Source organism: Rhinolophus sinicus, chromosome 18 (assembly GCF_057876585.1).
Source record: "Rhinolophus sinicus isolate RSI-liver-muscle chromosome 18, RSI-T2T, whole genome shotgun sequence".
Classification (NCBI taxonomy): Eukaryota; Metazoa; Chordata; class Mammalia; order Chiroptera; family Rhinolophidae; genus Rhinolophus; species Rhinolophus sinicus.
Window position 1 is genome coordinate 110276011 of NC_142518.1, and position 23752 is coordinate 110299762.

The 23752-nt window shown below is 44.6% G+C and overlaps 1 protein-coding gene across 1 annotated transcript; it reads left to right on the top strand.

The window, feature by feature from the left end:
- Nucleotides 1-13576: 13576 nt before the first annotated feature.
- LOC148754696 (PWWP domain-containing DNA repair factor 3B-like) lies at nt 13577-15705 on the top strand. The gene has a single exon (XM_088794768.1). It carries the CDS (start codon nt 13651-13653, stop codon nt 15703-15705), a length of 2055 nt encoding a protein of 684 aa, XP_088650894.1. The 5' UTR covers nt 13577-13650.
- The last annotated feature ends 8047 nt before the right edge of the window (nt 15706-23752 follow it).

Here is a 23752-nt window from a genome sequence, read left to right on the forward strand (position 1 = left end):
ACCAGCCATTTTCAATTGCCTTCAATTTTGCCACGCTGTGAACCCAGGACGTCTGCCACCAGTACCGTGCCTGGGGTAACTGCAAAAAGCCAGGACACCCAGAGGCCTCTTGCCACCTGCCAGCTCCCTTAGGGTTCAGCCAATGATAAAGCCTCGTGAGGTATGTGATTTGTGTGAGGCAGTGTCTCGGGGAGTCACTAAAGTGGGGAGTTGTGGTCACCAGGTTAATGTAGACTCTCATTTGGTGCCAGTGCTGAGCCTGGAGCGACTCAGCAAAAGTCTCCGAGCACACCGAGGCCAGTCACCACCCTCCTGTCGCCCATGGACTTTGATAGTCTTCCAGGAAAGAGTGCATTAAGGAGGCTGCTCAAGGAGAAAGTGCCCCCAGCAGTGCTCAGTGTGGAGGGCCCGGGTCCCCGCTAAGTGTCAACAGGGCAGAGCAGCGCAGCTCACCAGGCCAATCAGATTCAGATTTGGCCTGTGGGGGTGGCCTCAACGTAGGAAAGATGGCGCCTGCCTGCAGGCTGCTCAAGAAGAGAACCACTCATCAGGGCAATGTCGATTGTCCTCCAGTCCTCGCCCCGAAGCCACAATTCTCAGTCTGCCCCTGTATGTCTCTGAGGCCCCCTGAGTCACCGTCCCTGCGCTGGATCCCAAGGTGAGTGCCTGTGAGCAAGTGAGTCTGTTTGTGCATCGTTTCAGAGGACCTCTGGGTTTCCCACAGCGTTCCGTCCCACCTGAATGGTCGGAAACCCCCCGTTTTTTGCAGCGAGATGTTGTGGTGGTTCCTCTTCCCGGCACCAGTACTCCAGGTTGGGGAGACTGCTGTGGGAGCCTGGGCTCTCTTGCTCCTCCAGAGGGAACCTGTGACTGAGGTATCCCTCCTGATTCTGAACCGCCACATTAAGGTTTGAGGCCTGTTCTACAATCCACCCCTCTTACTGGTATTGACGTGACTTCTTTATATTTTTAGTTATAGGACTTCTGTTCAGCTGTACTTCAGATGGTTCTCCAGGTGGATTTAGGTTCTATAATTTTGTTGTAATACTAATGTGTTCGCAGAATGACACAGTACAGTGTCTACCTACCCTGCCATCTTAAACTTCTCTCTTTCCCAATTTTTTACTCAAGCTGTTTTGTTGTTGTACTGGTGGTTGTGGTAGTGGTGGTTGAATAGTAGGAGGTCTTTATATGTCCAGTGTCTTAATGTTTTGTCAGGTACATTGTTTGAAATGATTTTCTTCCATTCCATGAGTTGTCTGTTCTCTCTGTTTGTCCTGTCCTAGATGCACAACAGTTTTAAATTTTGATGTAGTCCAACTTGTCAATTTTCTTTCTTACCTCCTGGTAGTTTTAATATAAAATTATCTTAATGTTGAGACTATAAAAGTTTCCCCATATATTTTCTTATAATTGTTTTAAGGTGTTAGTTTGCGTTTTTAAGTGTGTGTTTGTGTAGGATGGATTTTTGTGCTTGCTGTCACGGAGAGACCCCCCTGTTTATTCCTTCCGTGAAAAACTAATTGTACCATCGTCTTTCATTGAATGGAGTACACGATTCCCACTGACGGCTCTGCCAAGGTTCTCTTTGTCTCTGATTCAGCTTCTCTAGCCTGTTCCTCCAGTTCATTGATCCTACGCCATAACCACAGCGTATAATAGAAAAAGTTTCAATGTCAGGTCTGTCTAAGTTTGAACCCTCAGATATTAGCCTACACTCTGATGCCTAAGGTCCTTCACTGATTCCTCAGAGCCTCCATGAGAGTGTCTGCATAACCCATGAGAGCCCTGAGCATCTTACCTCATTCTACTCCCCTTCTATCCTTTCCATCCTGAGCTTCCTGCAATTTCCTCAAGCACAGCACTGGTGTTTCCTTCCACTGGGCTTTTGAACAAACTCAGCCAGCTTTTCTGTCAAGCCTTGTTTGGCACTGCTCTTTTTTCCCTCCCACTGTGACTTGTGCAGCCTCTCTCCTCCCACTACACTGTAATCCAATCATTCTGAGTGCTAATGGGACTGTAGTATTTGGCCTCACTTTGACCATGCTGGAAACCCAAATGTGTCTGGCAAGCAGATTCAGAATTTGTCATTCAAAATGATCATCGTATACCCACAAACAACAATAACAATTCTGTAAGCTTGCCACCCTTTGGAAGCATACAGACCCTTGATTCATTTAGTTATCTTAATAACCCTCTGGAAGAGGAATTCATGTCAGGTCACTTCATAATCTAAGACTGGGGATCAAAAAGTACAAAGAGTTACCCACACTCACAGAGCTGCACAGTAGAGCAAGGATCTGAACTTTCAGCAACTTTGTGATTCTTTATGTGTGGCATGAGAGCAGAGGTCTGGATTGGCCAAAAGCTCCCTCCTACCAGGCATTTGGAATATTATTAAGGTTATGTCAGGTAAGTGCTGTGGCAGATAATGGCCATCCAACTAAATCTTTCTGTCCTCTATCCTTTCATCCTGACTAAGAGAACCTTGACCCTGGTGCATCTAGCGTTGGGCCCATGACCCAGTTCAGCCCCTGGGCTGCCCATGACACATGTTCCAGATGACTCTGGTGCCATTTCTAGGAGGCCTTCATCAGTTGGATTGACTGAGCTGTCTTCCTTGTTTGACCTTTCCTCATTGTCCTGCTAGGGATACAGTTGCAATGCTTGTGACCTTGGGGACAAAGGTCACATTGAAAGAAGGAGGGGCAAGAAGAGAGAAGAACCCGGTTCCTTGAGCTGCAGTACCAGCGCTGAATTATATATTCTTATCCTGTGGTAAGTGGAAAAAATTAAGCCCTACTCGTCTAAGCCGCTATTTGAAATGCACTCATGCAATACATGAGGATAGAGTGGTGCATAATTAAAATTGATTTTTACCCAACTTGCATTACTTTTGGTAGACAGTTACTGTAGCATTAAAACTCAGATGAGTATAATGACTAAAACCTGGTTCATTTCTTTTGCTGTAATATTACCAGAAAGCCAGAGGGTCCTCCTGGTGGGCCTATCCACGTACTTCTACAGAGACCCAGGTTGTTGGGAACTCTGCCACCTTCACAGTGTGGCTCCCGCCCATTGCCCCGGAGGTGGCTTAGTGTGATGTTTGCTAGAAGGGGACACGAGCACGGAGGTGTACCAGGTGCGATGGTTCTGATGAGCTGGGCCTGGCAGGCGCACACAACATTTTCACTGACATTCCTTTGCTGAGGTCTCAGTCACAGGGTGACACCTAACAGCAAGGGAAGCAGGGCAAGGACACCTAGATGAGGGGCAAGGAAGAACAGGACAACGAAGGTTTAGGTGGCGATTTGCTGTCCCTGCAATCTAGACCTTTCCAAAATTATATGAAACTTGACTCCATTGGGTGGTTTGAAAGAGAAATTGCCCAAAATGTCAGCATGAACTGAAATTCCAGCACAAAATTCAACAAGGCTTCACCCCTTATGACTTGTGAGTCTTTGAGTTAATTTCCTGACTTCCCTGTACCTCAGTGACATTGTTACTACCTTAAGGGCATAATAATAGTATTTGTCTCATAAAATTTGGATGCAATTGAGTGAAACGATGCATAATAACTCTTACAGGCATTCAGTCATATAATGCAAGTGCTCAAAGTTTGTAATAGTATGATTGTACTATTGTTTATATTTAATAATGATCATATGTTATAATTAAGATTATATCATGATAATTCCTATGTTAACATGATTATGGCCACTTTTTTTAGCCACTGGTATACATTTCCCTGAATATCAAACAAGTAACATGAATTAGTGCCTGCATTCTATTTCAAAGCTGAAAGGATTAATACTTTGATCATTAGGATCCAATGTAACATTTTATTTAAAAATGTGGATTTCAATGGGGAATGTAACATTCATTTCAAGAAAAGAATTGTTTAGAATATGTCAAACGTCATTCTTCTTCCTTCAAGCATTCTTACTCCTTAAGGCAATATTTCTCCAGAAAATTCAAAGCAGACGACTGCTACTTGAACACAAAGAAAACACTTTCCTTTTGTGTCGTCTGGTTGACCACACTCTCTTTCTCTTCTTTCCACTCCCTCCGTCTCCCTCGGGCTTTCATAACTGCGTGTTCTCCTGTTATCCTCTGTCCTGCAGACAACATATTGTTGCCATTGCGAGCTCTCTCCCCAGGAGTCCTCACATGCTGGTGTCGCTCAAGACTCTGTTTTCCTTGATGCTTTTCTCACTTTAGGCCTTTTCCCTATATGTTCCCTATATGCTTATGGTTTCAATTACCATCTACATCAGAGTTTCTCAAAACGTGGTGCCTGGGACGGCCTACATCGGAATCATGGGAAGGGGAGAGTTAAAAATCCAGGTTCCTTGGTTCTATCAGAGGCCTATCCAATCGACTCTGTGGGTGGGCACTGGGAATCTGCATTTTCAGTACATCCTCAGATTCTGCCCCACTAAAGTTGGAACCACTGCATGTGTCAAGGAGGGCCTGGTGGAAGCTAACAATGGCAGCTCAACATCTCCATCTGGTGGCTTCCTCATACTGTTGTCTTAGTTTGGCAAATGCAGCCCATGCCTGTTGGGAAACTCTGAATTATCTGAAAAACAAGAAAAATAGAGGAACAAAGGACATTAATGGAGCACCCGTTCCATGAATAACCAAGATTGCATGATAACATCTTTTGACTTCTCTAACGCCATCGGTGAACGTGTCTGTATTAAACGTTTGGGGAAATCAAATAGATGCCTTTTAATACTCATTCAACTACATGGAAACACAGGTATCGGATGACAGCCACCTAGAGATGATTACACCATGTTTAGATTTCTTGCAGTAGTGCTAGGAGGACTTAATGGATTTTCAAGTCATCCTCGCTGAGGCTAGCTGATAAAGAAGATTCCACTTTCCAAAAGTAATTTAATATGCAGCACTCTTAGTTACCTTACATTCTACTGTCAAGTCCTTTGTCCCAGTTGTAAATGTAACAAATATTATCTGTAAAATTATTTTTACAAAATGTAAAGTTTATGAAGGAATTGAAATTCATGCTTCATTGCACTATAAAGACACATCTTACAATTTTAAAGTGGGGGGGATGATACTCACTTTCATCCACACCTCCTCTGTCTCTTCCTCCATTATTTTTTAAAACATTTCACTTGTTTTTGTACCTGCTTAATTTGCTGCCAGCTCCGTAACATATTTTTTTCTGTTTTTGATCACATTTGTTATTTCTTTCACCTGAGATTTGGAAGCAAAGCTTCAAGATTGTATTCGGTCTGGTCAAACTTTCGTACTACCTACATCAAGCTATGTTAATGCTAAGCTGATGGATTGTTTGGCTTCTAATTTTCTTCCTTATCACAATCAGCAATTCACTGGGTCTTGGAAGCAAACCGGTGAATTGGATGAGGGGTGGTTGATGATGACCATTCAATCTGGGTAAGAATCTTCTCTTCAACAAGTGCCTCTGGTACAAGTATACACATCCTAATGAATGAAGTTGGACGCTGAAGTTACGTAGGACACAAAACGACGCTCACTCAAAATGGACCCGAACCTACACATAAGAACTAACATTAGCAAACTCTTGGAAGAGTAACGTTGGATGTGGTGACGATTTCTTAAATATAAATCCCAAAGCAAAAGCAACAAAAGAAAAAGTAAATAAAATAGCTAAAAGTAAACGGCCCTTATCAAAATGACCATCTTTTTGCACAGATAATATAGTCAGTAACGTTGCAGCAACTATGTATGGTGACAGGTGCGTACTAGACTAATCGGGGGCATCACTGCATAAATTGTATAATTGTCTAATCACTATGCCGTACACCTGAAACTAACAAAAATCATCCTGAATGTCAACTGTAACTGAAAAAAATAAATCAATGATCTTTTTTTTAAAGACCCTATCAAGAGATAAAAGGTATCCTACACAATCAAAGGAAACGTTGGCAAATGGTCCATCTAGTGAGAGTGTAGCATCTGGAAGACATAGAAGCCCTTACAACTCCAAACTAATGACACAAAAACTAGCAATAAAAATCGGTAAATGATCTGAATGAATATTTCCCAAAGAAGATACGCAAATGGCCAACAATCACATGATTACATGCTCAGCATCACTAGTCATTAGGAAATGCAAAGCAAAAGCACAAAAATAGCTATAATACCCACCAGGATGACTAAAACGTACAAAAGGGAAAATCACAATTGTCGTTGGGGATGTGGAGTAATGGAAAGCTGTCTGTATACATTGCTGGTGGGACTTTTAAATGGTACAGTGGCTGTTGATAACAGGTGGGTGGTTCCTCAAAATTTCAACATATAATAAGTATAGGACACAGTAATTCTACCCCTAGGGTACACCCACCCAAATAAAAACAAGCATTCAAAAAGCCATGAACTTGTATGTTCATAGTAGTGGTATTCAAAACAGACAATGATGGAAGCAACCCAAATGCCCATGGACTGAGGAATGGATACACAAATGCAGACTATCCGTGCTAGGGAATATTATGCAGCCTTAAGAAGGAGTGCTACGATGTGGGTGAACTTTGCAGGCATTATTCTAAATGAAAGAAGTCAGATGCCAGTATAATTTAATTTCTATGAAGTGTCCAGAATAAGCTAATGCTTAAAGACAGAAAGTAGTTTAGTGGTTGTCAGAGGTTACAGGCAGGTGGAGTGAGCACGACTGACTTCTTGCTGGGTGCAAGGTTTCCTTCGGGACTTGGGAAAGTGTTTTGTAAGAAGTTAGAGGTGATGGTTTTAGAGAACTGTGAATTTATGTAATACCACTGAGTGGAATACTGTAAAATGCTTAAATTTAGAATGTGTGAGTTTCAATTCAGAAACAATTTTAACTACAAAAGTAACACTTCCTGGGTCCCTGTAATAAAATATTCAAGTATGAGGAAAACTAAGCAACTGATTTTAATGCATTCATTTAAAAAATATGAAGCCCGTTATCAGTCACATGTCAACATGCTTCATGAAATAATTACTCTACTTTTGAAAACAAAAAAAGGATTCGAAAGTGTGGGCTTGTTTTTCATTTGTGCAAATCTATTTAATATCCACCTGAATAGGAAAGAGCTGCTTCTTCAGCCCTCCTGTTACAACCTGACATTTCCACGGAAGGGAACCAAACAGTCCGGATTCACTGAGACTGAATAAGGAGAGAAGACCTCACTGGTCCCCCTACACGTTCTCAGGGACCAGCCCCCAGAAGTTCCAGGAATGACCTTTGGGCACTGCTGAGGTTCAGTGTTATGTCATGATGTTTAATCAACCCTCTGAATGCAGAAACACTCTTCACTGATTGGCCAAAAATGGAGACTATGGAACAGAGATGTTAGGGCACAATATGAAAGTCACACAGCTGAGGAGAAGCAGAGCTGAGACTCAAACCCACATCTGTCTTTCAGAAAGCCTGTCTGGTTTGAAAATATTGACCGTGAATGCACCGCACTATTTGCCCTCCTCCCAAACTGGATAGGCTACACGGTGGGACTTGATGGCCCTCTTCCTTTCCTCCACACTAAGAATTGGTTGAAAGCCTACATACACAGTTATATCCCATTGCAGCTTGCCCTTCCTTTGTGGGTGGCATGTGGAATGGGATGGCTTTGTCTTGCTCTAGATTCTGGAATCCATAACTGTGCTGGGTGTGTCTGGAGCCATCACCCCCTGAGAGCTGATTTGGGGCATCAGCTGCCAGATCGGCATCCAGTGACCTCACGTTAGCGGCTTACATCGCCCATGATGGGAGTGTTTACATCATGGAAACAGGAAACGCCTGGAAATTGGACCTGCACTCTTCCCTCCAGAGGGTCTGTTTCCAGCACATCTCTGCCCAGGACTCAGCACAGAAGGGTCACCTGGAGCTCATTAAAGGAGGACGAGGTATCACAGCGCAGCTGTGCCCCCTACTGTGAATGACAATGAGAGAGGTAGTGTGTGCCCTGTGCACTGTGCCCTGATGATAGCAGCCCTTTCTCTGAGCACATTGCTCACTGGTGGTGTGGGTACAGACGTGCACACTGAGCCCTGATTCCAAACAGGGGAAGCTCGTCTCTACCCCCCTATTATCTCAGGTAAAGGGCACTGGGGGAGTTGTGTCTCTTCTCAGAAACCATGGTGTCCTGGCAATCTTGTCAATACACACTTGACTAAAGGGAGACCCAGGGTCCTTTGATCCTGCCACAAGCTGAGTTTCTGGTTGTCCTTCGTCTAACATCCAAGTGCTTCATCCTCTCACCTTTTCTCCCCTGCAGGTCGTTTTCTATTGACCGAGATTCCTTGGATCCCACCTGCACAATCGTACCTGTGCTTATGTGTCCTGGCCGGTGGAACAGAGTCCCTCAACCGGACCTGGATCGTGAGTGTGTGTGTGTGTGAGCGTGTGTGTGCTGTGTGATCTTTAGCTGGACATTAAGAGGTCTAATCCCTCCTGCTTTCTAAGAGAATGGCAGCCTCTCTTGTTGTGGGCTAAGGTGATTGAATAACCTGGCATACCCCAGCCCCGTTTCAACAGGTTTAGGTGACACCTGTTGCGTGAGGACTTTGTCACTTGAGTTCTTGAAAGCTGAGATCCCCAAGTATTTCTCATTGTACACCTCTCCTTACAGCGATTGTCACATGAACTCTTAAAGATGTAAGCTCACTCACTTACACCTGCTTATAGTAAAGAGTTACTATGTGTACGCGATGAGAGAGAACATTTGAAGGCAACAAAAGAGATGAATGGGTAGGGCTGGAAGAGCTAAAGTAGCTTTGTGTAACTCGGGGGATGATATTGTGCTCGCCCTGAGTCACTGACGCACACAAATTAAGAGCGTGGTCTCTACAAGTCCACTTTCCAGTTATCACAGTTAGGTAAATGGAATTTGAATCAGTAAATGGCTCCCTCTTTAGTATATAAGCATAAATACAAGTTTGTCTCAGAGATTCTGGGGCTTTTGGTTGTGTGTTTGGAAGTGAATGCCGCTGATGTTACAGTTTGTGTATGTTTATTGTGTTTCTAAAGTAAAACATAGAATTTGTAGGACATACCACCGCATTCTTCATCAGGGACGTGCCTGTAGAAGAAGTAGCTTCTGGGTAAAGGATAACCTTCTGACTATGAGGGACAGCCAGAGGGGTCTCGGAAGGATGACCTGGATGTGAGACAACTGGCTGTACCTTCCTCTGTGTTCCTGCTCCTTTCAGGACCACCCCAATAATGGCCCTTCACACAACAGGGACAGGGACATGCGATTTCAGTAGGGACCAGCAGTGGCATATGGGTGAACTCTCTCCCGAGAGATCGGGGTCCCAGGTCTAGGGCAGGGTGGCCCCTCTCAGATCCTGGCACTATGGCGGGAGCTCATCACTTTCCTCAGCATCACGAGGAGAGGTCTCGGAAACCACATGGAGCTGGGCAGCCCCTTTTCTTAGATGTCTGAGCCCAAGCTCTGAGGTCCGCTCCTCCCAGCTCATGGGTCCTCAGGACCACACTCTGTTCCCTTGCTTTTTCCAGAATGACAAGTGCCCACTCGTCCTACCGTGGCACTCTTCTTAGTGTCTCATTGCTCCCTCTTTGCTTTTTCTGGATTCTAAATCATTCCATCAAGCTCTCTCTAATTAAAATAATGAGAAGAGCCTGCCTAAGAATCAGGTTTGTTTTCCTCTGTTTGCTTTAAGGTCTTGTCTTTTGCTTTGGTTTCTAGAAGTTGTACTAAGAAGAGCCTGGGCCCATCTGTGTGTGTGTTTGTGTGTGTGTGTGTATGTCTACGTGTATGTGTATGTGTATGTGTGTATGTGAGAATTAGTGTCATGGTTGGATATATCAAATATGCCACGTGAAATTTTTCCTTACCTTGGAAAATTGTTGGCTATTTTTCCTTCGCATATTCTGCAAACTGTGCCCACCCTCTGTTCAGACTGCTGTAATTGAATCTCTGTCATGTGGCGAGGTACATACATTTTAATAATGTATTTCGTTGATCGAACAAACACCCCAAAGATATTTCAAACATTTTAAATACATTCTCATTGAATGCTGTGCAATGGTACTTGTTTTCTTTTTGTTCACGGACATCCAATATTTCATTTGCTATCCCCATAGACTCTTTATAAGGTAAGATGTTGGTGCATATGGTCAGGTAAATGTGTCCTCCCTATAATATTTTATAACATGACTTGAAAAATAATGTCCATCCACTTCCATTCTTGTTCCTCTTCTCTGTTCCATGGAACCGTGTCATGACATTTCCATTTACAGCTGTAGACTTTTTTGCTTGTGTTAGCCTGTCCTTCATATCCTAAGACAAAGTAGACAGCATCGCTCTCCATGTGAATGTGCGTTTTACGGAAAGCATATAATTTGTACTTAATTGGTCTATAGTCCATCTATCTATCATCTGTCTGTTAACTACCTATCTATTATCTATCTATCATATGTATACTGTGTTTCTCTGAAAATAAGAACTAGCTGGACAATCAGAAGACACATTAGAGTTGATTGTCCGGGTAGGTCTTATTGTCAGGAAAACACGATATATATATATATATATATATATATATACACACACACACACATAATATGTTTATTATCTATTAGCTATCTGTCTATCATCTATCATCTATCAATCTATATCTATCCATCAATCCATCATCTATCCATCCACCTATCTCTACACATCTTTGTAGTGGGAAAAGAGAGTTGCACTCCTCTTAGTACAAAATATGAGAAGAAAATCATCTGCAAGATTATGTACCAACCCTTACTGTTAGACATCTGGACCCTGGACCAAAGCATACAATGAATGCTCTCAGTGAACACCCATCCCTTCTGATAGTCTCTCCCGAGGAAGCATTATAGCTTTAGTGATAGGAAAAATAACTGTTGTTGATATTTTGGTTGTCTGTTAAAAGCGATCAATTAAAGTGATTGACACTTAAAAAGATGTACGCAAACATGAATAAGTGAGAATATTTAAAGTGTTTGTACAATTTTAAAAACCTTTTACATATTTTATAGGCTATATGTATAAACAGAATAAAAATTCTAGAGTCTGTGGACTCATATTTGCAGTAAGCATTTCTAGGTGTTAGATTAGATTACTATTGCTTAATATTTTTCCTACTTTCTAATTTGAAACATCATTTTTAGAATTTACACATGTGTTTTTAAAATAAGGGGCTACAGAGCTAAAAATAACATGTATACTGGAAGGAGAAACATGTGTATGTGTGTGTAGAGACAGAGAACATGGATTATATGCCTCACCATTAGGCATCTGTGTCTCTAATGTCTCTCTGAGTGTGTGTGAGTGTGTGTGTGTATCTGTGAATGTGTGTGTGTGTGTGTGTTTGGGTGTGAGTAGCGCTCTGGTTGGGTGTAATGCAGGCCCTCCTGTTTTGTGTGACAGACTGACAGCTCCTGCTGCTGGGAGACTGCAGTGACTGAGTCACCTGTTTGTCTTCCTCCCTTTTGTTCTATGTCCTCACATGACACCTGAACTCTAAGAGCCCGTACACTGAGTTCTGTAAGCAGAGGCCCTGAAACCTGGGTGATCGTTCACCATAGTCCAAGAGCAAGGGGATGCAGATTAGGCCCAAAGTATGTACATTTAGTCATGGTATAGTTTTTGTTATATCGATGAGTATGTGCGAACAAAGCCATATGTACAGGCACTTATTACAGAAACAATCTCATGAAGCATATCGTTGGAGACTGAAAATGGATGAGCTAAAATCTGTAAGTTAATCATAATGCATATCTATCTGTACAACATGTACAGAAAAGTAGAACTTATGAGCAAGGTATTTCTGGGTGGGAAATAGGGGGTTGAGAGAAGATTGCATCTTCTGCGTTCTACCCACCTAAATGTTTGAAATTTACTTTAAGTTTTTAAATCTCAGAAAACCCACATTGTCAAGAGATTCAGAAAAATGGGGTGAAAAATAGGCATTCACATGAAATAGTGATTAACGATGCTCTTGTGTGAAAAAACGCAGTACTAGGTTGGATGTGCAGGTAAACTCATACGCATAGGAAATGTGTGGGAAGCCCCATTCCCAATCACATTGAGAGCATGTATCTATACTGTGTCGTCTCGTGCATATTTCTCTGCACAGCGTTCATTTTCTCTGCAGGCACATTTAATGTAACTTTAGAAGCACAAAACAACACCCTAACATTACAGAACATTACAGGCCCACGTAGTCTCACACACACACACACACACACACACACACACACACACACACACACGGCTAATGGGAAGTAATCCATGTGTCTAAGACAGACCGGGGCTACCGTGAAAGCAGCAGTTTACACGGTTGTGAAACAGGAGGGACTAGCATAAACTAAGTAGCTTAAGGTGGAAATATTCGGAAATACAAATGAAGGAAGGAAAGAAGCATGGCATGTACTCTGCATTATACGTGAGACTTAACATTTCTGTTTACGAATGGCATGCATTCCAGAGTTGGGCAAGGGAAAATGATGAATCAACCCCCATTTCATTGGCTGAATTCCCTAACTCTTTTGCATTGTCTAGATCTCCGTTAGTAGCGCTTGGAGCCTGGTGGTCGATACTTGATCCCTGGAAGGACAGTGCACTTCAGAAACACAGAGCAGGTAAAGGGACTGCCAGACAAGCCGGTGGAGTATATGGATCCACAGGTCCGGCTCACACAACCACACCTACCATAATCCACCTGGAGTTTGGTAAGACTGCCTCATCTCACCAGACACTGCTCTGCCATCATTTATTCATGTTGACGAGGAGGTGTGATTTAGTTGGCTCCTCGCTCTGCAGCTACTACTTTACCCTGATTTGGTGCTGGGGGTGTGGGTGGGGGAACCCCTTGAAGCACCATAGAGAAATGAAGAGGTGCCCGTCCCAAACAGTGGCGCATGGCTGCAGCAGTCCTCACAAAGGGGCTTACCAGTCACCATCATGACGATCTCCATGAACATCTGGGTTCTAAGCTCCTGCTCTTGCACACAACATTGGGGCGACACCCAGGGTCTGTAGGTGGGACATCATCTCTGGTTTCTTCGGGGGCACAGGGCGGCACTAGCACCCAAGAAAAGAAACCCGGAAGAATTCCCTTAGGATGAGCCCGGAGGAGCGCAGAAGGCCCAGGACATCCAGTAACACAAATGAGATCCCAGACACGACACCCACCTCCCCACACAGATGCTCTTTAACATGCAGTAGTAACAAATAGGGCAAGAAGTTGGGCTCAGGGGGCTATAAGTCTCCTCTGGTAGATTCCGTATTCTCTTCCCAAATACTTGCCTCTTATCTTGCCTACCCTGTCCAGACACATGCCTGCAGTGTGATACACACTCTTTCTATTCCTGTGTTTTATCTCTTATCAGTTCTCATTGACCAACGTTCTTCTACTTCCACGAAAGGAATTCTTGCTGACACGTTTCCACTTTTCCTTTTTGTGTTTCAGTATTCTGCCGTAGTGTCTGTCAAAACACGAGTTCCAGCACCCCTGGGAGATTCGGGTGCAGAAGGACAAGCCACACAAGCTGTGAACACTTTCTGGTCCCAGGCAAAAACCCACGGTGAAGAACATTGCGTTAGGGAGGCCTCCTGTGGTTGGGCCACACCCCGCGACCTTTGTGAATGACCTCTCAACCCAAGTCAAAGCATCATGGACTCTGAGTATGTCCTGTGCAATTGGAAAGGCCGTTTTTGGCCAGCAAAGGTTTTGTCCCGATCCAGAACCTCACCAAAAACTAAGAGGAAACAGGCATGTTCTCTACAAGTGGAAATACTCTCAGTATGTAAAAAAATTCAAGTGAAAAACCGAGATGTGAAGATCCTAAACGAGTCTCAGATTGAATCCACTGCCTCCTCACTAGTGGCCCAGTCGAAGGCCAGTTTCTCACCTGGCGAAGAAGTGGCCTACAGAAGCGCTCTTACGATGGCACTGGAGATTCTGAAGGAGAGAGCAAAGTTGGGTCAGGCAAGAGCCTCAGATGACCCAGAGGCCACTGCGCAGTCTCAAATGGGACCACAAAAGGAATCTCGTAGAAAGTATCAGAAGCCCAAAGGGAACTCACCAAGACATCTTAGGAAAAGAGAAAACCCCAAATCACTGTTACTCCCTTCAGGGGGTGAGGACACCCCGGATGGAGACAAAGAACAGGTGCATACCTCCATCTCTCCTGTTCCTAAGAAATCTAAAGCAAAGTCCTCACAGAGCTCCAGCGTTGGCCCAAACTTCCCATCGCTTTCAGAAGACGACCGTAAGAAAGAGGGCAAGGGAAAGAGGGTCACCTCAGGAGTTCCGTGCCAGCGTTGCACAGTCAAGGAGGAGAGTGCAGGTGCTAAGGGTGGAGGTGTCCTTCCATCTCGGCCACCTGGTTTCATCGCCTCTGTGCCCAAGGCCCTGAAAGCAGAGGCATGTGGCACCCGCCCAAAGACCCTGGCTGTCTCCTCTGAGTGCTCTACCTTCTCTGGGAATGGGAAGGACCCTGCCCAGGGAGCTTGGAAGCCAGAATCAGAAGGGATGGCAGCATCCTCCAGTGACCCTAAGCTGCGGCTGCCTGATTCACGCCATTCGGCAAGCAGAAAAAGGAAGCTGAAGGTACCAGATCAGGAGAAAAGACAGCAGGAACCTCAGCCTTTAGTTGGCTCCAAGGCTAGTCACCCCACCACCGCTGTTAAGAAGAAGGGCACCAAGGAAGCGGCACGAGCGACAAGCATGGCTTTCCCACAGGAGCAGTGTCCCATTACAAGAGGAACGATGGTCTGGTTTAAGTTTCAAAGTCACCCGTATTGGCCAGCAGTGGTAAAGAGTGTCAACCACAAAGAGCAGACGGCGAGGGTGGTTTTGATTGAGGAAAACATGCACCGTGAAAAGCGCGGTATTCAAGTGCCTCTTCGGAGACTGAAGCACCTGGATTGTAAAGAGAAAGAAAAACTAATCAAGAGAGCCGGGAGAGTGTACGAGCAAAGTGTGAACTGGTGCTTCTCCCTGATATCCCACTACAGAGAAGGGCTCCGTCGTGGCTCCTTCAGGGGCTCTTTCCTGGACTATTACGCTGCTGACATCAGCTACCCAATGAGGAAAGACATCCAAGAAGGGAATCTGTATCTTGATTTCCCAAAGGTGAATTATGCCGACCTGGAAGATTCTGAGGAGGAGAGCTCCCCGGACGAGAAGCCCCGCAGGAAACTTCTCCCTGACCGGATGAGGGCTGCTTGGGACCGAGTCAACCGGAAACTAGTGGACTTCATCGTGAAAACAAAGGGGGCCGACCACCATCTCCTGGACATCGTCAAGGGCAGGAAAGAGTCCAGGTGGCTGGCGTCCTTCTTGAAGTCAGAGAGGTACGTGATCTGTGTTGAAACATACCTGGAGGATGAAGATCAGTTGGATGTCGTGGTAAAACATTTACAAGAAATCTACAAACAAATAGACAAGAACAAGCTGGGTCTGACAAGAGACGACAAAGTGAGTTTTGTTGTGGAAGTCCTTCTGCCAGAAGCCATCATTTGTTCGATTGCTGCCCTTGATGGAGTAGGCTACAAGGAGGCAGAAGAAAAGTACCTGCGAGGGCCACCTGTGCATTCCCGGGAAAAAGACCTATTTGATAGAAACATCTTAAAGACTGTGAGAAAGAGAGTGAGAGCAAGGCTAAATAACTTTTGCCCTGCACCACACCTTTGCAGGGAGACCTCTCATTTCCATCATTACTAAGCACCCCCGTGTGCATAATACGTGGCGCCCCTCCATTCTCTATGACGCGTAAAGACGGTCTGGAAATTCAAGAACGTCAAATTTGGGAACCTGCTGAATTCCTTTGGGATCCATCTCCGGCATTTGTGGGTGTCACGGTCACCATCACTTCTCATTCCCAAACTCTTCGCAAACTAATTTGTTAAAATATTGCAAACACGTGTACTTATCTCTACTTGCTCGGATGTGTAACTGTCCAGATATTATATCTTCACAACATTGCTTTGGACTGTGTATACTTCATATTTTAATATAGGGTGTGCACACTTCCATTACATGAAAGAGCCCTGGTAACAGATACTAAGCAACAATTAACTTTAAAATCTGAGAAGTATTTCCGAGAAACATCATAAGGGTTGCTCATTTATTCAGTGATGCATCTGTATAAATGATCGGATTCCCTGCCAAGAAAATCCCTGAGTTTTCCCTGCTATGCTTATTAGTTTAGACAAAAACAGCCTTGAGAGGTGAAACCAATGACAGAGATGTTTTCTTTGCGTTATCACTACCGTTAAATGTTTCTTGAAAAGGCAATCTGAAATCCAAACCAAGTGAATGGATGGTCCACATGGAGCCCACATATGGGTGAAGGAAATCTCAGCCTGCAGTACACACTTTGTCAGCCTGTGCGACGCTATAAAGAGTCCGTTTCCGTGAGATTCCATTTATGGGAGTAGCTCTTCTTCAATGGCCAAATGGTTTCTTAAAACAGGCCGGCATCTGGCTGTCTTCCTCACCGACAGTCACTGGATCCCCTACGTATGGCCGTCTGTCCCCACGTGGAAGACAACCAGAGTTATGGTGTACACAGCCTAGCTACACTAGACCTGGGAGTGCAGGCTGACTGAGAGGAGCACATGTTATTGTCATAAATTGGAGAAAAGCAAGCACTGTGTTCTGGACCTGTGTCCCCTCAAAAGCGGTCATTTGTCTCAAAGCAAACAAGCTTTACCTAGTGACTTACTCCTTGAGCAGCTCCCAACAGTGTACATGCAGGCTGCTAAGTCATCGCAGGCTGCTTGAGCAGTAGGTGGACCAGGACCTGGGACCTGGGAAGTGGATACAGAGAAGTCTCCATGGCGCTAAATGTGGCTGTTGTCGGGATACAATGAAACACGCGTAATTAAAAGATCAATTCTGAAGCTGATGCCGTGTTATCTTCACTTGGAACAAGGGGTTTTCTTGTTTGTTTTTTGTGGGGGGAAAAGTTAGAAAAGCTAGTTTACTTTTAAAACTTGATGTGAAAATAAACTGAATATTTAACATGAACCTGAGTGCGTTTTTATTCTGAGGGGAGTCAACTGTCACTCACAGGCCCATGTTATGTGTTCGCATGTCGTTTGCAAAAGTCAGCCGTTTTGATTCACCATAAAACCACTGTATCTTTCACTTCGAAACTCTACTTCATCCTAGTTCCGAGTGTACAACTACATAGCTGGAATGTCTAACACACACATGTATGTATGTATGTATGTACATGTAATATCTATTTGTTTTGGAATGTCGGTGGTTGTCATGTTTCGCAGTTCACTATGAATTTTCTTCTCATTTTAAATATTCACTTTCCTGCTTGTTTTTACACTTTCAGAGAGGGCCGTGCAGATTGTATAAGCTTCAGGCCCTACAGAGTCCTCTTGGACACGGCCTGAGAGAGACCTGGACTCCTGGGGCATTGTCCCCGGGCCAATCCATGTGACATGCTCATGGTCCCGGGAAGTACTTACAAACACACCAACTCCGTGTTCTATGTGGACCTTGTACATGGGGACAACACACTTTAGCTCTGCTGTAACACTGTGTCTCTCTATCGACTGTATCACTCCGCTTTAGCTTTCTCATGGAGCCATAGCTATCTCTACATCTAACCTTTTCTTCACCACTTCATTCATTCATTCATTCATTCATTCATTCATTCATTCATAGCATTGTGAGTCAGGAGAGCAAATTATAGGTGCCATAGAAAAGACATCACAATTTTGTGCTGACTGGGATGCACTAATTCATCTTCTTAGTGAGAAATATTTATCAGTGTCATGGACTGATGGCCTATCTGTGACATCACACCCCAATATCCCCCCCATTTATGAGACCCTGGGTGTCTGTTGACTTGTGGCAAAGGGAGAAGATCTGGTTGCATGGAGAGTGCATGCACAGTTTTTACAAATCTCCATAACCATGTGTGGATTTCAAAAATAAAGAGTAATGCTGAGCAAAATAAGTCAGACAGAAAAAGCAGAGAACCATATGATTTCACTGATATGTGGTATATAAACCAAAAACAACAAAAGAACAAGACAAACAAATGAGAAACAGAAACTCATAGACACAGACAATAGTTTAGTGGTTACCAGAGGGTAAGGGGGGTGGAGGGTGGGAGATGAGGGTAAACGGGATCAAATATATGGTGATGGAAGGAGAACTGACTCTGGGTGGTGAACACACAATGGGATTTATAGATGATGTAATACAGAATTGTACACCTGAAAAAAAAAAAAGAGTAGAATCTTGAGACCTGGTAAAGTAATAAGCATGAGTATAAGGAGTACCCAGAATCCCCTGAACCTTCACCTGGCCATTTTCAACCCTCTATCCCTAGCCATAAGCAAGGAGGAAGAGCATCATTCCACTCTCCTTGACTCTGTTTGCCCCAGACTTGGAGTGTCACATCTTAACTCAGGGACATTTTAATAGGAATTCAGACCCCAAAAAAATTTCTGTAAGAGAGTGGCCAGAATGGCAAAGGGGCACTAACTGGAATCACAAAGCAAAGCTGAGAGAAGTTGGGATGTTGACCCTGAAATGAAGATATTGGGTGGCTGTGGCTCTAAAGAGGAGAGATGGATTTTGGCTTCCAACATCTACAGAGTCACCAGCCCTCCCATCACCTGCCACTATAAAGTGGGACCAAGGAGCTGAAGTGACTCTTTCCCACATTAGAATCAGCAGCCCATGCTGAAGCATCACCCAGGTGGACTGCGCCATGGCTGTGACTGTCTGCCTGAGAAGGGGCTGGAGTGTGCAGGTCAGGGCACATAAGGAAGGAGCTGTGCAGGATCAGGGAGCCCTGAGGTCTGTATGGAGGTTCCTCATGAGTCTCTGACCTAAGGCAGGGCTGCACATGCAAGGGGACAGAAGAAAAGCCATGGCTGCTGTGCGGTTGAGAGCAGAACAGGGATACCCAGGTGCACAGCAGCAGTGGAATATCTGCCTGGACCCCTTGTCAAACCCAGACGTCCAGCCAGGATGCCAGAAAGGTCACATATCAGGAGTGAGGATGATGCCCCGGAGAGAAGACTTTTCTAGACCTGTCCAAACAAAGCCTAAAGCTACATTTTGGCAAGAGGCAGGGGTAAAACAGAATGTGGAGGATGAATCCTAACAAGTAAGAGGGGCCTTCGATTGGTTCAGCCCCCTGCTTTTGTCCTTTACATCACCTCTCTTAATGCCTCTCTGAGGATGATTGTTTAAACATCCGGGCATTTGTGTAGGCATGGTCCCAGTGATCTGCTCCCCTGGGTCTGACTGCCCAGAGTGGAGGCTCCAGTCCTAGGGTCAGGACCTGCTCTTCCCAGATGGTAGATAGCTGCCCTGGGAGGGAAGGCAACGGGATGGATGAAGAAGCAGACTGGCCATGTGGGAAAGGGCCCCTGAGAGGGGCAGGAGGTGTACATGTCTTGCTCTCCCCTTTTCCTCACAACTGTGCCAGGCAAATCCTCTGGCTTAGCAGGAGTACAGGTAGAGAGGCTCAAGTGGCCTTCAGGAGGTCTTGGAAGGAGCAAGAGTGGAAGCAGTTGGGGGAGAAGCTGAGCCACATCAGGTAAGGCAAAGAACCCTGGTACCTGGGGATGCAAAGCAGACCCCACAGATCTCAGAGCCCTGGGTTCTGACCATGGGAAAGTACCTGCTGATGCAGGTCTCTAGGTGCCCCTACAAAGAGAGGGAGAATGCCTGGGGACTGGTGGAGCCGTCAAGGCCAGAAGGACCTGAAGGGAGAGCAGGAAGGTTGGAGGAAGAGGGGGAGCTACTGAGAGGCAAGTGTCATCCTGCCCACCCTGGTGACTCAGGGCCCCAGCAGAACTAGTGATGAAACCACCTTCCACCTCTATAGGCCACACCCTCTCAGAGGAGGAGCCAAGGGCATCCAAGGGGTCTGTTACTTTCATTGTTCACCAAGAGTGGCCCCAGGCCCAGTGCGTTCCTCCCCAGAAGATGGGTCCTGGGGGTTGGGGGGCATTCTGTAGGGTTTGTTGCTGGCCTGTTCACTCACATGTTGGATAGCTGTTCTGTTTGGCGGGGCCAGCCCCTGTGCCAGCAGCTGGGCACACAGAGAGGGAGGGGCCAATGGTCTGTGCTACAGGAGCCCACAGTCTCCCAGATGAGAGAGGCAAGGGAGGGCTTGCCATCAACATGGAGGTCTAAAGGGGCTGAGACAAACTGGGCCCAATTAACCCTCAAAACTGCCTTCCAGGGCAGAGACTTTCACTGAGAAGAAACTACTTGGAATAGAATACAAATAAATCAAGACAGGAACAATGAGGACAAAGAAAAGAGAAGGTCCAGATAAAAGTGAGGGAAGAGAACAAGTTGAGATCGTGGAAAGTAAGCTGACATGTTTTAACAGTTCTCAAAATCAACAGAAGGGGGCGCTCTTCATATGTAACATTCGAAAATCTATTCTTTATTTCCCTTCTACAAGAGCAGGGAAGCTAATTTTGGGTGAAAATGAGCAACAGAGGAAGAGCAAAGGCAAATATCATATGAAGTTATTAAAATAAAGGAGAGAATACAAAGCAGAATAATGTCTCTCTAGACAATGAAAGCATCCCAGAAAGAAATGTGCACAAAATAGGTGGAACTACAATCCTTCATTGTAAAGCAAGTTAAAGGCATTACGAAAATGACTCAAAACATGGAAAAACAGCATAAATCAGAATTAGATAAACTCAAAAATGAGAAGATAGACTCAGAAAATAATTTAGATAAAAGATTGAAAAGATTTTTTTAAATTTCAGATATTAAGACTAATTTAAAAGGAGACCAAGAGTGAGTAAATACAACATATAATGCCTTAAGAGAAGTAGAAGAAAAAAACATAAGGGAATTTTGTTTAAATTAAAGTTTACTGGGGTGACAATGGTTAGTAAAGTTACATAGGTTTCAGGTGTACAATTCCGTAATACATCATCTATATATCACATTGTGTGCTCACCACCCAGAGTCAGTTCTCTTTCCATCACCATATATTTGATCCCTTTTACCCTTGGAGGGGGGTTTTAGATGAGGGAATTTTTAAAGAAGAAAGATGACCAAAGAGATGAAGAAAAATTGAGAGAAAATAACTAATATAGAAGGCAGGCCAAAAAAAGGAAAAAAAAGATCTAATATACATATAATAGGTGTCCCCAAAGATTAAAAACAAAAGCAGAGGAAAAGAACAAATACTCAACTGTATAATTCAAGAAAATTTTCCTGGCAAAAAAGAAGTCAAACCTACAAATTGAAGGAGTATGTCATATACCCAGGAAAGTCACCCCCCCCAACGAGCAAACCAAAACATATTCTAATAAAATCATTGGATTGATTAAAGAAAGAAAATTTATTTCTCTATCTAGGAAAAAAATGAGTGTATAATGCAAATAAAATGAGATTCACCTCAAAATTTTTAATAGCAATGTTTTCTGCCAGAAGAAAATTGAAGCTAATCATCAAAGGAAAAACATCTGAGCCAAGGATTTTATATCCAACCAAGCTCACTTTCAAGTGTAAAGGCAGCAAACTCTCACCAACACATGAAAATCTGGAGAATGGTGTTGCCATGACTCCTTTCTTACAAATCTATTAGAGAATGAGCTTCAGAAAACCAAAATGGCTGAAGGGGCCCATAGGATTCAGCAATCTCACATTGGGGTATCTATCCAAAAGAATGGAAGCAAAGTCTCTAAGAGATTTGTGTACCCGACATCATGGCAATAGTATTCACAGTAGCCAAAAGGGAAAAGCAGCCCAAGTGTCCAGAGGAATGAATCAACAAAACATGGTCTGTCCACACAGTGGAATTTTCTTCAGCCTTACAAATGAAGGAAGTTCTAACACCCACTACACCATGAATGAACCTTGAGGACGTGATGCTAAGTGAAACCAGCAAGTCATAACAGACAAATGTTGTGTGATTGCACTTCTATGAGGTCCCTAGTGGAGTCAGATTCATAGAGACAGAAAGTGGAATGATGGGTGCCAGGGGCAGGGCGTTCCGGGATGGGGAGTTAGTGTCTAACGGGGACCGAGTTTCAGTTGCGCAAGATGAAAAGGTCCGGTAGTACTTAACACTGCTGAACTGTACACTTAAAACAGTTAAGATGGTAAATTTTGTTATGGGTATTTTACCATCATTAAACATGTTTTAAAAGAAAAAAGAAAGCTAGCTAAGCATTTGAATTTCGGCACTCTAACACGCCATGTGACAAGTAAAAATGAGCGATTTCAACCACAGGGATCTGAGAAACTCTGAAGCTGCTGACAGCCAGTTAGAACCATCTGTGCCAATGTTTCTGCTCAGCAGCCCATCTTGGAAGGCAAGCCTCTCAATAGCCAGAGGTGTTCTGTGGGTGAAGTGCCGGCTGGGCCTGTAGCCCCGCAACCAGAATCCTGAAACCACGGGATGAAGGTCCAGGACAAGGGGAAGGAGCCCAAGAGACAGCTCAGCTACTGTTGTTTCATAAACAGTCACATCACTGACCTGCTAGAAGTCACTTAATCAAATATAGTCCTTGGCAATTACCGAAAGAAAAGTCTTTTCTTCCGGTGTACCCAGAAATGCTTAGCTAAGCAGCCTGACCTGTTGCGGCTGGTCAGCGGCCAGCCACAGTGCATAGACTGAGAATCTCCAGGGACTGGCTCCTTTAAGAACCCAGGCTCACACACCCACTCTCAACTCTCCTCCACCCCCCCACCCCCCACCCCCGCTTCTGCTGGCTCTAGTGTGCCTCCGTGGCCTCCTCCCTCCTTTTGAAATAGAGTATTAACAAAACCCCATCTCCTAATCAGTGCTCTGCGCTGAGTAAAAATATATACCATATGGAGAGTGCAGAAACATTTTTGTCCTTTGGGTTGGAAAACAAGCAAGGTTGAGATCAGTAGGAGCATTGCTATTTCTTTTCCAGCCTCTGAAGAAGTGAGCGTGTAAACTGAATTATTCCAGTTGGCCACCAAGTTGAATTCTCGTGTTGCTGTAATGGAAAGCCTGTTTAATTTCAGCACAGAGACACATTTGTTCACTCAACAAGTACTTTTGGAGCACCTACGCTGTGCCAAAGACTAGGCTGGGAGCTGAGGTTATGGCACATCCCCAGCACAGCACACGCAACCCGGTGCCTGCTCCGTGGAGGAAATGCTGAAACAGACACTTGGAGGATGCGTGCTGCTGGGGTCCGAGATGGGGGAAGCCAGGGGGACTACAGGAGACAACAGCAAGGGCACCTCCCCTTACTCAGCAGATAGGGAAAGCTTCCAGTGGGGACTCTTTAAACCAAAATGGGCATAATGAGTAGGAGTTACACAGGCCAAGGCGGGATGATGCTTTTGCCATATCTGTATCCCTAGAGTCTAGTACAGTGCCAGGCACCAAATAAACGCTCAAAAACAAAGTTTAACCGAAGTAAGAGAGCCAATGAGGTGAGGCTCAGTCTGTCTTTGTTAACAACCACCCAGAGGGCAGGACAATAGCTCTGGAGTTGGTAGGCCCACATGCAGGGCTAAGGCTGGAGAATGAATGGGTGAATGGATGAATGAAAGAATGAGACAGAGAGGAATGCTTTCTATACCCCAGGCTTCCTTCCTTAGCCTGCTCTTCTCAACATGCTTCCCCAGATCCAAATGCCACTCCTCGGTCTATGCCTGACTGTAAATGTCAGCAGTCTATCAACCTGCTGGTGGGCCCCGAGGTGCTGGGGCCGGAAGAAGGGAAAATAGTACATATTCCATTGTTCTTATGTCATTTTAAGTGTTTAGT

Coding starts and splice junctions, on each gene's coding strand:
- LOC148754696 (XM_088794768.1), top strand. CDS start 13,651: ATGGACTCTGAGTATGTCCTGTGCAATTGGAAAGGCCGTTTTTGGCCA.